Here is a 14,603-nt window from a genome sequence, read left to right as displayed (position 1 = left end):
TATTTTTGGGTAAGGAACAAATCTTTTGTGCCAACAGAGCCTTTTTCGAAAGCTGGGGTATTCTGATCCACTTCCTTCATCGTAGGAATTCGCTTCATTGCTGGATCAGACACCCAACCAAGATGGATGGCGGTAAATTGTGATGACTCTATCGCTGGGGAGTGTGGTGGTTATAGTTCAATTGGTTGAATTTTCATTGGCCAAGTCATTTTTGGCGCAGCTGGAGGAAGCCTTGTTGTGAACGTTTTGAGGATGGTATTAGAGGCAATATGTTATGGTTAGCATATGCTCACCAACATGGTGCAACTAAAATCCAAGTATGGTCTGATTCCCAACTTGTAGTCCACATTGTCATTGGCAAGTAAGTGCCCCTAGGGCAGTGCTGGACCTCGTGGAAGATATTGCCAACCTTCGATTGACTTACCAACATTGTGTTGTCCTTCACCATGTGCGTGAAACAAACCATTGTGCTGACTTTCTCAGTAACTTTGCAAGACTCTAGACTCTCTCCTGAGATAAGCTTAAGCCCTACCGCCCTCCCCCATGGGTAGCTGAGCTTGTTCAGTCTGATGCCAGAGGGAAACTGTATCTCAAAATGTAATATTTCCTCTCTTTTTTTTCCAGTTCAATATAAAGCACCTTTTATTTAAAAAAAAAAAAAATCTTTTGTGCCAATTCTGGAGTATTCCTGTACCAAGATATGTTGCATTGTAAAACTTGGAGTTCTTTTTTATCCTTTGAGCAACTAAAGGTGACATGCTATTTTATTTTTGGGGTCACCAAAGAGACATGCTTGGATTGCATATAAAGAGAATGATTTATTCTATTTTGCTGTGGAGGTGGAGGTGGAGAGGGTGATTTGTGGATATGGAGCTGTATTCTACATAGTTCTTTTAGTGAATTTGGATTAGCTCACATTTGGGCATTTTTTATATTAAAATTTATTAGAATCAAATTATCATTCATTGATAGATGAGTGTTTACTTTCTAGTACAATGGTGACAATCTCTTATATAAAAGAGTAAAAAAGTCTTGAATTTGAGCTTCATCATTCTACACCTTTTCCCATTACATTATCTAGAAGGGTAGGGACCCTTCACCAATTGAAAGGAAAAATGTATGTGATATTTTTCCACGTCATCCAAAAACTTTATGATAAAAGAAAATCATTTCTCATAATAAAAAAATAAACTCTACTTGGGTGATTCATTTTACCTTCAAGATCAAAACTTGTTTTCAATACAAATGATACTTAAAGAATTGATTTATAAGCCTCCTATTCTTGTCTCTAGCTTTGACTGGGCAAGCGCCCAAAACGATTTCTCGATCACCTGTTTCGTAATAAATGATACTTAATTTTTTTTATTTGGAGAGGCTAGTGAATTTTGAATGTGATCAAGATTTAACTATTCAAAGATCCATGTTTCTCAGTAGAGAGATCATGAGTTCGACCTTTGATTACATATGTAACTCTGAATATGTAATCGAAGTGTGTGCAAACTGGCACAGATACGAATCCGGATCATCTCCCGGGGAGCACAGGCGGGAGGGATCCGAACCCCACCAAAAAAAAAAAAAAAAAAAATCCTGAATATGACTCATAAAGTCTTTTACTCCTGTCCCTAGCTCCGATTCCTCGTCAGCACAAACTAAATGAAGGAAGATGCGAGGAAGAAAGGAGGAACCTCTTACTTACAGTTGCTCTGCTTTCTTTATAAGTGAAAGAAGCTGAAACCATGGCCAGTGCTTCAACCACTGATCTCTTCGAGGTGATGAGTAAGAAGGAAATGACGATTCCGACGGCTGTGGAGGTATGGATGAGCTTCAGCTCTACAGTTGCTGCTATAATGTTTGGATGGGCCATGTTCCAGCGTTATTGTCCTCACCAACTCAAAAATTATCTCGTCAAATACGTTCGGCGATTGTTACCCTTTTTATACCCTAACATCCATATCAAATTCCACGAGTTCACCGCCGACAACTTCAGGAGCCGCAGCGATGTCTACACCACCATCCAGGCCTACCTCAGCACCAAATCTTCCAGCCACGCCAGGAATCTCAAGGCCGACGCCGGCGGCGGCGACACCCGCAACCTCGTCCTCTCCATGGATGACTACGAGAGAGTCACCGACGAGTTCCAAGGCATCAAGTTCTCGTGGTATGCAAGCGTTACCTTCTCCAACACTTCTCGATACTCTTTCTACCCGGCCAGGAACGATAAGCGCTACTACGGACTCACCTTCCACAAGCGTTACAGAGATCTCGTTATCACCTCTTACCTCAACCACGTCATGGAACGGGGCAAAGCCCTGAAAAAATCTAACCGGCAGCGGAAACTCTACACCAACAACAAGAACGATAATCCGTACCGATTCAGCAACTCATCGATGTGGAGTCATGTGCTGTTCGAGCACCCGTCGACGTTCGAGACGCTGGCCATGGATCCTGACAAGAAGAAGGAAATCATCGACGACCTATTTAATTTCAGAAACAGTAAGGGTTACTACAAGAAGATCGGTAAGGCTTGGAAGCGAGGCTACTTGCTCTATGGTCCACCTGGAACAGGGAAATCTTCTATGATTGCTGCCATGGCAAATCTCTTGGAGTACGATGTCTATGATCTCGAATTGACGGCGGTGAAGGATAACACGGAGCTGCGGAAGCTGCTAATTGAGACTAGTAGCAAGTCGATCATCGTGATCGAAGATATCGATTGTTCCCTTGATCTTACCGGCCAAAGAGAGAACAAAAAAGACGAGGAAGAGAAAGAGAAAAACAAAAAGAAAGACAAAGACAAAGACAAAGACAACGAAAAAGAGGAGAAAGCAGCCGCTAAGAAGAAGGCAGAGGAAAAGAGGAATAAGGACAAGGAGAGCAAAGTGACTCTATCTGGGCTTCTCAATTTCATAGACGGGCTCTGGTCTGCCTGCGCAGGAGAGAGGCTGATCGTGTTCACCACCAATTATATGGAGAAATTGGACCCTGCTCTCATCAGAAGGGGTCGAATGGACAAGCACATAGAGATGTCCTACTGCAAATACGAAGGGTTCAAGGTCCTCGCCAAGAATTATCTTGACCTAGATGCTCACCCTCTGTTTGAGGAAATTCGTGAGTTGATAAACGAAACCCAGATTACTCCCGCCGATGTTGCAGAGCATTTGATGCCAAAATCCTTGGGGGAAAATGACGAGGAAGAGTGTCTGGAGGTACTGATCCGTGCTCTACAAGGGGCTAAAGAAGAAGCCAGAATGAAGGCAGAGGAAGCCCTAGCAGAGGCAGCCAGAGTGAAGGCAGACGAAGAGCTTAGGACTACGAACGAAGCAGCAGCACAAGAGGAGGAATCGTTGACCAGAAGTGACGACAAGGAAGCCGAGTCGATTCGAATGGAAGAAACGGATCCAGCTTAAGGAGAGTGCATCGGACCGTTGTGCTCTGCGCTCAACACAATTTCCTTTTTCGTCCAGTGGGCTTATTTGTTGGGCCGAAATAAATAATGGGCTTTACTTTTCACTCGGTCTTCTTTGTTAAATAATGAGGCCCACGTTCGAGTTTCGATGGTAGGTATTGTAAACCGTTTTATTACCACCAATAAAATAAAATAAATATATAGACGTTTTATAATCGAATTAAATGCGAAATGTACGTCATTAATAACTTTTTCTAAGGGCACTTTTGTCCAACTGAAAACCTAAAGGGTGAAAAATGATCGACCTGTCTTTTTCCGACTTCCTCCCAAACGAAGCCGTCGTTTTTGCGATACAGTTCATCAAAATCAGTTTGTTGCAGCGGTTCATCTCCTTTACTTCTTCTTCTTCTTCTCAGCGTCTCCTGGTGGTCGGATTGCAAGAGGCTGAGTTATTGCGGTCAGTGAAATAAATCGGGTATTTTATGGGAATATGATTCATGTTGTTTTCGTCTTATCCCGAAACTTATCAGATGGTGTTTTCTTCTCGCGAAGATTCTTCCATGGTTATATATATTTTTTGTTTTAACTCAATCGAATCCTCCTTCCTGGAAACAATCAACTTGTAGTTTGAGAGCTCGAATTCTTAGTCTTGAATCCTCAAAAGATATAAAAAATTATTACCTTCCCTGCTTTGATGAAATGAGGGTGGTTCAATATCTGATAGCTGTTACATGCTTTTCTTTTGCTTTATTATTGATGAGAATTGCAAACCTGGGCCTCTACCTCTTGATTTTGTGCCACTAGAAAATCGATAATATGTCAGCTGGTGTTTGATCATTTATTCTAAGCATTGTTCCATGGGGGCACGGATGATCTATGGTCAGGAGATGGTGTTTTAGAAATCCTTATCTAACCAAAGGTGATAAAGTTTGCATTACTTTGCAGCACCGTTGGCATGGCTCCACTATGTTTCTGTTAATGTGATTCCTTTCATATGGTTCGACTTCAGCTACACATGTATTTGAATAATTGATGCTTTCACGGTTTTAGACATTATGAAGTGAACTTTAATTTGTGGATTTCATGAATTACATGATGAATATTGTATAGGTATCTCTTTGATATATATAACTGGGCCAGAGAATGCCATTATTTTGTTATTAGGTAGTGAATGTCTATTATATAGGTCCATGTTATTGCTTATAGACACTACCCAAAAAAAAATGTTATTGCTTATAGAGCAACTGTATTTAACATGTACATGTCATTGCCATGCATATTATATTGCAAGATTAAAAGAAATAATTGTTGTCAGAACATAGGAACTTAAAAACATCAAAATTTAGTAATTCATAGGAGAAACCGGACTCAAAAAGTTGATGGAAATTCTGAAATCCCAAGTTCTAAATTTAAGATCAACAATAGAAACCAGAACTAGAAGTACCAATATAGTCTTCTTGTAGAACCACGAGGTGGATCTGTGGAAGGTACCCTTGCACTCTTCCTAACCGTCTGCTACACCCACCTAGGATGCGATAGAGCTTGTGGAGATGGTGGTGTGGCCGACTCCCATCCCTCACTGGCCTCCTCATCTGTGTGAGTAGCTTCTCTTGGCCCAGGCACCTCTACATTGTTGTGACCCTTATATATCAAAATCTTCTTTTAAGTCATTAGGCACATCAACCCAAACCCCTCAAAAACTAAGGTAAGAAGTCGACCATAAGGAGGACTACCATCTCTTAGCTTAGTGCCTCTAGCCATCATGAACTAGGTTATAATGTTAGTCAAGTACTGGTGACTTGTGTAGAGACAATAGACATGTAAGCATGCATATAGACACGTGATTTAGATGACCCCCCGATGAAAAGACATTTAACTGAACAATTCTAGCAAAGATCTTTGGGGTTGGGAAGACAATTTCAACATGGAGCTTCCCATCATGCTTACTAGAACATAGACAAAAAAGGATCTCTTGATTTTCGGCCTCTGTCAAAATACTTTTGTAGCTGGCCTTAGGTAAATAGAAAACCTTATCTCCTAGGTTGGATACACTTAACCGCTCAACTAACTCATCTTGGGTAAAACATATATCTACACCCTTAACCCTACTGGTGAGAAGTTATTCCCGACATCTCAAATTACAATAAAAATGTCTAACCAATCGAGGGAACAATGCCCTCAAGGGAGAAAGCATGGGTCCCCAACATAGAGCATCAATTTGCTATCCTACCCCAAAGGTTAGAAAATCCACAACTGTGATATCTCTTTCTTGTAGGACTAGTTTGGTCCTATAGTTGATATCCGCTTCCTAATTCACATTTGTATTCGTTTTAGGGTGTCCAATCCGAAATTCTTCTTACTGGAAAATATCTATATTCGTCTGGTAAGCAACCATAATCGAATTCAGATAATTGCTTATTGGATCAAATAATATTTGGATAAAAATTTATCTAGTTAGAGTAAAGTATTAAACATTTGTCTTCTCTAAAAAGGGTTGATAATGAAAGGGATTTTTTGTCTCAGCCCAAGCGGAAGGGAATTGGGGCAACTATAGGACTAAGTCGATCCTACAAAGAAGAGGTATTACAGTTGGGGATCTTCTAACCTTTGGGGTAGGCCAATGCTTTGATGCTCTAGGTTGGGGACCTATGCTTTCTCCCTCGAGGACATCGTTCCCTTGATTGGTTAGACATTTTTATTGCAATTTGAGATATCGGGAATTGTTGAATCATAGCTTACTTCTCATCAGTAGGGTTATGGGTGTGGATATTAGCTTTACCAAGGATGAGTTAGCTGAGTGGTTGGGTGTATCTAACCTGGAGGATAAGGGTTTTTGTTTACTTGAGGCCAGCTAGAAAAGTATTTTGATGGAGGCCGAGCATTAAGAGATCCCTTTGGTGTATGTGCTGGTAGGCATTATGGGAAGCCCCATTTTGGCACCCTCTTTCCAACTTTAAAGATCCTTGCTAGAATTGTTCAATCAAATTCCTTCCATTGGGGGGATATCTACATCATGTGTCTTTTTTGCATGTTGACATTGTCTACTATCTCTGCACGGTCATTATCACCCGTTTTAGGATGGCTAGAGGCAGTATGCTAAGGGATGGTAGCCTTCCTTATGGTCGACTTCTTACCTTAGTTTTAGAGAGGTTTGGGGTTGATATGTCTGATGAGGGTTCTAGAAATGCACCATTTAACAAGACTTTCTTTAAGAGGATGTTGATCTCTGAGAGTGATGGCAGTGTAGAGGTTCTTAGGCCAGGAGAGGCGCCCCACACAGATGAGGAGGTGGGTGAGGAAGGGGAGTTGGCCCCACCACAGGCTCCATCGCTCCTTAAGTGGTTGAAGCAGACGGTTAGGAAGAGTACAGGGGTTCCTTCCACTAGGGTACCTTCCACAGATCCAAAAATTTCCTTTGGCCTTCCTTAAGATGCCACCATTGCGCACTAGTGCAGAATTTCCCTAAGAGTTACTATCCAGGTTCAACTTTTCAAGGTTAAGATGTCGAGATTCCTAGATTGATGTATATATATATAGAAGGGTGTTGCTGTTGTCAACCTTGGACTGGATTTCCCAAACAAGAGGCAATCTATATTTATTTCTACCTTGCAGATGAGAGATGGATTGAGCCAAACAATAAAGAAGTTGAATGCCAATCCTATGTACCAAATTCAGATGCTGAACATCTTGGACTGTTGTAATTGTAGTTGATTTTCATAGAAATTAAATCTCCAACCCTGAGTCCTAAATTCTTTAGAGAAGTTGAATACTAATATATAGTTTCAGGCAGGTAAAATTTAGAATTCTGGAACCTGATGTTTTAAATCTCATTTCATTTTGAAGCATCGACAGCTCTAAAGCATCTCTGTCCTTTATAATGTTTAACCCCATTGGTGTTTGAAAATAAGTCCTAAATTTGTATAAGAAGGTAAGGTGACCTTGTTACTAAAGGATGATAGAACTATTAGGCTGTAGAGAAAGATTTACCTCCTATGAGATTATTGGCCAAAGATACCTGCACTTTGTGGCTAATTTTTATGTTATTAAAGGTTTCTATATCTTTGAGAAAATGTAAAAGGGAAAAGAAAATCACTTCCAGATCTATATAACTTTACTTTCTTTTCACTTTATTAATTATTTTGAAAGTATCCTTAGTTAATTTATTTTGCTTGTTGGCCCCTTTTTCTTTATTTTCTTCTACCTCCCCCTCCCACCCCTACCTAACTGTAGAAAAGTCATTTAATAGAAGTGTTCTTGGCTACCTTAGGTGAAAGAAAGCAGACATGGATGCTTTCAAGGCTTTCAAAGCCTGTGTACCAGTTGCTTGGAGCTCTAATCTGTATGTTACCTTGGTGAGAGGCATGCCAGGTACCAGGAGGCTTCATAGACGCACCCTGGAAGCATTGCGGCTCCGAAAATGCAACAGAACTATTGTGCAACGGAATACACCTTCTCTCAGGGGAATGCTTCAACAGGTTTTAAAGCTGGCTATGACTAGTGATACTCTTTATCTTTTGAAGAGTTGTTCTCATCCAAATTTTGCATTCATTCATAGTTCTCAAATCTATTTTCACAGGTTAAGAGATTGATTGTGATTGAGACAGAAGAGATGTATAAGGCTCGCAAGCAAAAAGCAGCAGCCCACAGAGCTCTACGGCCTCCGTTGGTTGTGAATCATTCCGTGCCTGATTCTTCTTAGTGATCATTTGGGGTCTTCGTAGGTCAGTTTCTCTGCTGCTTCTTTAATGTTGATTCTAACTGTTTTTTCATGAAGTGGGCTTGTCACAAATATTGACTATCACATGCATACATTTAAGTGATATATCAATATCTGCATCAATGATTTGTAAATAATTGATTTGAGTTTCTCATCATCATTTTACTTATGTCATCTTTTATGGTTATTTATTGTGGTCATGGTTTGTCGTTTGATTTCTGTATTGTAAACCTTCCTTTATACACTTGATTGGATCCACCAATTGATAGATATTGCTATCTCCTAGACTTCATTGGGGATTTCGCATACTTGGGATAGTTCCACTAAAATACCTTAGTTTTCTTCTAGGCATTTGCATTTTTTATTAAATTGGGTTTTCACCATAATTTGACCCATCAGCTAGATGATATTTTTATACTTAATGGTCAACTATATTGAAGGAGACTGAAGCAGAAAGAAAGCAGCCTCTATGGGGAAGAAGGGGACCTGAGTTGCTGACCAGACCACCTGGCTCTGAGTTCGTCCACTTAGGCCAACCCTTGGGCATCTGATGTCCTGTTTTTGGTCTCAACCTGGTGCCGAAGGCTTCCACACATGCTGAGTCCTTTTTTTTTGGGGGGGGGGGGGGGGGGGCGGTTTTCCTTCTCACCCTTACCCCAGCAAATTTTGCTGAGCGGGTGTTTCTATATGTGACTCCTATGGATGTTATTTTCTTTTCTTATTAGGAGTTTTGGTTGGTTTGTTGTTATTAACCTTTAGTGGCATTAGTCGGAACTCTTTCTCTGCTTTTCCGGAAGCCTTCAGCACCAGGTCTGCCCTTTAGTATGTAGTGTTATCTCCAGTAAGGGTAGGAATCCTAGTTTCTCTTATGGAGGATGGTCTTTAGGCTCAAATGCAGGAAGTGGACGGATGCATGCTATCTTTCATGCTTAATAGTGGTTTAGTGATCTTTCACATTGGGGGGGTGTATGTCAATGTTTCTGTTCCACAATACCATTTTTGAGTCAGGAACAGATCTTTTGTATCTGATTTTCGAGTATTTCTGTATCAAGAAATGCTGCATTGTAAAACTTGGAGTTCTTTTTTGCCTTTTAGCAACTAAAAGAGACATGCATGTTTTTCTTTTCCACCCCCCCCCCCCTCATCCGGTCAACAAGGAGACATGCTTGGATTACATATATAGAGAAGGATTTCTTGTATTTTTTTTGCAGAGGTGGAGGTTGTGATTTTTGAATACAGTGCTGTATTCTGCATAGTTTTTACTTTCAGTTTGTGTTTTTGTTTTCTTTTACTAAAGTTACTATTTTGTGCTTCTCAAAACTGTCCAGAACAATTTTTATTATTTGGTACGTTTATTTGACAAAAAAAAAAAAAGAAAAGGATTGAGCTATACATAATACAGAATCTGTTATATTTCTGCCAACAGAAAAGAAAATTTGAAACAATGCTATCTATGCTTGCTTGAGTAACCCTAACTGTCCAGAAGTCGTTACTTGCATGGTTATGTATGGGTTGTGATTTTATCGTTGTGTGTGTCAATGTACCATCCGTACTGTTCCCTCCAACCATCCTGGTTTTGGTTATTAATGTTTGAGTCCCTGCGGGGCTCTTTCCTCTTTTCAGGCTTTAAGCAGTCCGTGGAGGTGTCTTTTCAGGCTTTAAGCAGTCTGTGGAGGTGGTTTGCTGACAGGGCTTCTGTTTCCTAAGTTTTGGTTGGACATTACTGTATTAGTTCTTCCTTAATTACTGTTGTAATCATTTTGAGATGAGGAGAGAATTGAGGCATAAATTCCGATTGGAAACTTGAGCAGATCTGTACTGTAGAAAAAAAGTCCTGCTTACAACATAAAGAGCAGTGTTGCATTCATGCTTTTAACTGGAATTGCTCCCACTGGTTTTCAATTCACTCAGATTGAGCAAATTAGGGAGGGATGGAAAAAGTCGAAGACTGAAAGACCTGGTCTTTAATTTCATCAAGGTTCAACCACTGGTATTATGTACTTAATTGCATCAAGGTTCAACCACTGGTAATTATGTACCTTGATACGCAAGGCATGTTTAGATCACAATTGTCCAGGTGACTTGTTTCCTTTTCAAGTGATGCAATTTACCCTGCCAGGGCAAAGCCTTGGGAAAACTTAATTTGAAGCTCATCACGGGTAGACTTGAATGTTGTGTATTTAATGCGTCGCATGTACTGCCAATGGTTGGGATCGAGACTGAGATTTTAATATGACCGTTAGATAGTGTAATGCCCAACATTGAAGTTGATCCCTTTAAAGGAGACCATGGAAGCCTTGCTGCCCAAGCGACTTGGACGACACGATTGTGTCAGCGTCCAAGTCTTCTCGCTTAAAGAAAAGCACAGAAACTGGTCAAACCAAGCGCGGCAAGAAGATGAGTGGTGGGAGCCAGCGCTTGTCCTTGGTCTTGGTTTGCGATTAATCAAAGCTATTATGTTTGTCGAATCTATTAAGTTTTATATTTAATTTTTTTGTTTGGTGCAATAAGTCTTATATTTGGGGACGTTTTTTCTTAGTTTTATACAATAATATATTTCTACACGAAAGAATATTATGAATTTTCATATGATGCTGACTCTTTTAGTCCCGAGAAATCGACTGCAATTGACTCTTCTTTTTTTATTAGACCCTCTTTTTAAATGTTCGATGGAAGTGATGTGGATTACAAGCTAGCACCTTCATACCCTAAGTATGTCTTGAGTAAGGCTATTTTTGAATTAGGGTTGGACCCCTGGGCCTAACAGGGCATCTTACCTCAGTCATATACATGGATGTACAGTGTGGATCATCTCCTTTGATGGGAAACACTCTGTATTTTTCTGACGGCTTTTACAACCACAAATTATGTAGGGTTCACAAGTAAAAATAATAAAATATATTTTTTAAGAAATTCATCGTCCTAATCCTGTGAACCCTGTAATTTGTGGTCAGTAGACGAGTACAAAATGCTCCTTGTCAAGGGAGATGATCCGGACCCATGAATGTGTACATAGATTGTGTTAATCCTCCCTCTCATTGCTCAAGTTTTTCCTATGTTTCAACCAAATTCTTTTTTTATCATAAATATATTTGCTGCCACAGTTCCTAGTGACTTGTATTACAGTTCCAAAGTATTGTATTTTATTAATGTTAATGTTTAATGAAATTGGCAAATATGTCAACACAAAGCTGTTCTAGTGGTGAAATCAACACCTCTTAGTGAAGAGGTCGGTCGTGGGTGGGTTCGACTCTTGTTGAGGCATATTAATATCCCAATCTTCCGATTTAATAAAGTCCTTTTGTAAAAATTAAAAAAAAAAAAAATAAAAAAAAATGACAAATACAGGTCAACAAAGGTACACCGAACTAAAATGAGGTTCGGTGGATGCCTGACTAGATGCTGATAGATACTCCTTTATTTTGTTTGTGAACATATGATATATGTACTAACATCTAAAAGTTGACGTGGATTTTCTTGTCATAAATGTCTTGGATATGAGTCGAATTATATTCGAAAAACTCGTTTGTTTTTACTTGTATAAGATCCATTATTTAGCATCGCGTCTACACAGGCCATACGTATGCAAAGAGAAACTGAATCGAAGTTTCTGAAGAGCAGCCGCGCCGTACTCGTTCCTTAGCTCTGATCCCATTCCCATTTCGAGGAAACAAGGAAAGCTCTTCAGATGAAGCTGCAATCACTGCCTTCACCAGTTTTACTTGCTCTTTCACCCCTCAGTTCTCTATAAAACAAAGCAGCTCAGAGACACAGAAGAACCATTACTGTATCCGATTTCAAGATACAAGAAGAAGAAAATAATGATGATGATGACTGGGGAGGCGTGGACGACTTTGAGCAGCACTGCTGCTGCTATAATGTTCGGTTGGGCTATGTTCCAGCAATACGTCCCTTACCATTTCAGAGAGTACTTCACTAAATATGGCCATCAAATCGTATCCATCTTCTACCCATACATCCAGATCACCTTCCATGAGTACACCAGCGACAACTTCAAGCGCAGCGAGGTCTACACGACCATTGAGGCCTATCTCGCTTCCAACTCTTCCAAGCGCGCAAAGCGTCTCAAGGCCAACGCTGGCAAGGACAGCCGCAACCTTGTACTCAGCATGGATGATCACGAGGAAATCACCGATGAATTCCAGGGCATCAAATTCTGGTGGTCCTCCAACAAGATCGTTCCCAAGTCTACTTCCTTCTCTTTCTACCCTGCCTCCGACGATAATCGTTACTACAAACTCACCATCCACAAGAGCTACAGAGATCTTGTCACCACCACTTACCTCAACCATGTCATCCAACAGGGCAAAGCCATCGGAGCCCAAAACCAGCAGCGGAAACTCTACACCAACAACAAGAGCGACAATTGGCATGGGTACAGAAAAAAATCTGTGTGGAGTCATGTGGTGTTCGAGCACCCTTCGACGTTTCAGACTCTGGCGATGGAGCCCCAGAAGAAGAAGGATATCATGGACGACCTCGTTAATTTCACCAAGAGCAAGGACTACTACAAGAAGATTGGCAAGGCTTGGAAGCGAGGCTACTTGCTCTACGGCCCTCCCGGATCGGGTAAGTCCTCCATGATTGCCGCCATGGCAAATCTCTTGGATTACGATATCTATGATCTCGAATTGACGGCCGTGAAAGACAATACGGAGCTGCGGAAGCTGCTGATCGAAACTACTAGCAAGTCGATTATTGTGATTGAAGACATTGACTGCTCTCTTGATCTAACCGGCCAAAGGAAGAGCAACAAAGCAGAGGAGGAAAAGAAAGAGAAAAACGAAGGCGAAGGGGGAGCCGAAGCAGTAATCAAAAAGGAAGAAGAGAGGAATAAGGACAAGGAGAGCCAAGTGACTCTATCTGGGCTTCTCAATTTCATTGACGGGCTGTGGTCTGCCTGCGGAGGAGAGAGGATTATCGTGTTCACCACAAATTATGTGGAGAAATTGGACCCTGCTCTAATCAGAAGGGGTCGAATGGACAAACACATAGAGATGTCATACTGCAAGTACGAAGGGTTCAAGGTTCTGGCCAACAACTATCTTGATCTGGACGCACACCCTCTGTTCGAGAAAATTCGTGGGTTGATGGACGAAACCCAGATTACCCCGGCCGATGTTGCAGAGAATTTGATGCCAAAATCCTTAGGAGGAAATGCCAAAGAAGAGTGTCTGGAGGCACTGATCCTTGCTCTAGAAGAGGCTAAAGAAAAAGCCAGACTTAAGGCCGTTGAAGAAGCATCAGCCGCGGCATCCAGAGAAGAGGAACCGCCCTCAACGGTGACCAAAGAAGCAGAAGAGAAAACGTCGTTGATCACAAAGACAGAACACAAGGAGGCCGAGTCGACCCAGTTGGAGGAAAAGATTACAGTTTGAACCTTAGGAACTGAACTCCATGGTAATAATTTCCAAAAAATGCAGTCAAGTCTTCGTTGTTTCTTACGAGTTACAAATATGGTGTTTCCTTTTTTTTAGGGTAAGGAAGAAACAAAAATAAAAATAAATTCATGAACTCATCGGTGTCAATTTGCAAAGGACAAAATTTTCAGCATAGCAATGCATTGGGCAGCGAATTGGGAAATCTATCACTATTCAAATTTTATATTGGAAATTTTTGTTTTGCACGCGTACAAATGTTTTTCAAAATGATAATGTAATGCCAATATGATATTATAAAAGGATAATTATTGTTGAACTATGTGCTTTGATTTCAAGCTTTAATTTTGTATAAAATTACCATTGCCTCTATACTGGTTAAGGGTGTCAATCGGTACGGTTTCGGTAATTCGGTGCGATACCAACTTTGAATAACGAAAATCAGAACCGTACCGTATCGAATTTAAATGGTGCGGTTTGGTTTTGGTATTTACAAAAACGGTTCGGTACGGTTTCGATATCTAATGCAGTACAATTTCGGTTACGAATAAACTTATGCCACTTTTGTTATTAGTTCATTAAGATCCTAATAAAATTGTGATCAACTATTCGATAGAATTTGAAATTAACAAAGATAAAGCAAATAAATCTAATTAATAGAGACAAAACAAGTAAATGCAAGAAGATGAGTGAATGATAAAACGAAAAACTGAAATAGGGAATTAGGAATAAGGTAAATGTAAAGTGTTTTAATTGTAAAATTAAAATTTATATCCCTTAATTTGGTACGGTACCAATTTGGTACGGTTTCGGTACCGACAGTATGGGTACCTAAAACCGAAACCGTACCGAAGAAATTTGGTTTCGGTACGTACCATACCAAATTTTGAACGGTACGGTATGGTGCGGTTTTAGACGACGCGGTTCGGTATGGTTAAACGGTTTCGATACGCAATTGACACCCTTAATACCGGTAAGTTTCGTTAGTTTTGATGATGTAACATTTATATATTTTCTCAAAATCTCAAAATAACTTTGGATTTATTTTTTTACTTATTTACTTTATAATACTATTCTTAAT

At 40.3% G+C, this 14,603-nt stretch overlaps 1 protein-coding gene and 2 pseudogenes across 3 annotated transcripts; all 3 read left to right on the top strand.

The window, feature by feature from the left end:
- Positions 1–1,629: 1,629 nt before the first annotated feature.
- Positions 1,630–3,608, top strand: LOC149020423 (AAA-ATPase At3g28580 pseudogene; annotated as a pseudogene).
- Positions 3,609–3,706: 98 nt separating this feature from the next.
- LOC149020422 (uncharacterized) lies at positions 3,707–10,641 on the top strand. 3 transcript variants are annotated; one of them, XM_089148555.1, is made up of 4 exons: positions 3,707–3,863; positions 7,674–7,881; positions 7,983–8,127; positions 9,779–10,641. In XM_089148555.1, exons 2-3 carry the CDS (start codon positions 7,690–7,692, stop codon positions 8,103–8,105), a joined length of 315 nt encoding a protein of 104 aa, XP_089004681.1. In that variant the 5' UTR covers positions 3,707–3,863; positions 7,674–7,689; the 3' UTR covers positions 8,106–8,127; positions 9,779–10,641. The 3 variants fall into 3 exon arrangements, with proteins under 3 accessions (XP_089004681.1, XP_089004680.1, XP_089004679.1); XM_089148554.1 differs by having other exon boundaries at positions 3,709–3,881; positions 9,747–10,641; XM_089148553.1 differs by having other exon boundaries at positions 3,716–3,881.
- A 968-nt stretch (positions 10,642–11,609) lies between these two features.
- Positions 11,610–13,823, top strand: LOC149020421 (AAA-ATPase ASD, mitochondrial pseudogene; annotated as a pseudogene).
- Positions 13,824–14,603: the final 780 nt, after the last annotated feature.

The sequence above is a fragment of the Hakea prostrata genome, chromosome 3 (assembly GCF_041222555.1).
Source record: "Hakea prostrata isolate BN-2017 chromosome 3, UWA_Hpros_2, whole genome shotgun sequence".
Classification (NCBI taxonomy): domain Eukaryota; kingdom Viridiplantae; phylum Streptophyta; class Magnoliopsida; order Proteales; family Proteaceae; genus Hakea; species Hakea prostrata.
The sequence above is the reverse complement of the archived record's forward strand: the minus strand, read 5'-3'. Positions and strand labels throughout refer to the sequence as shown.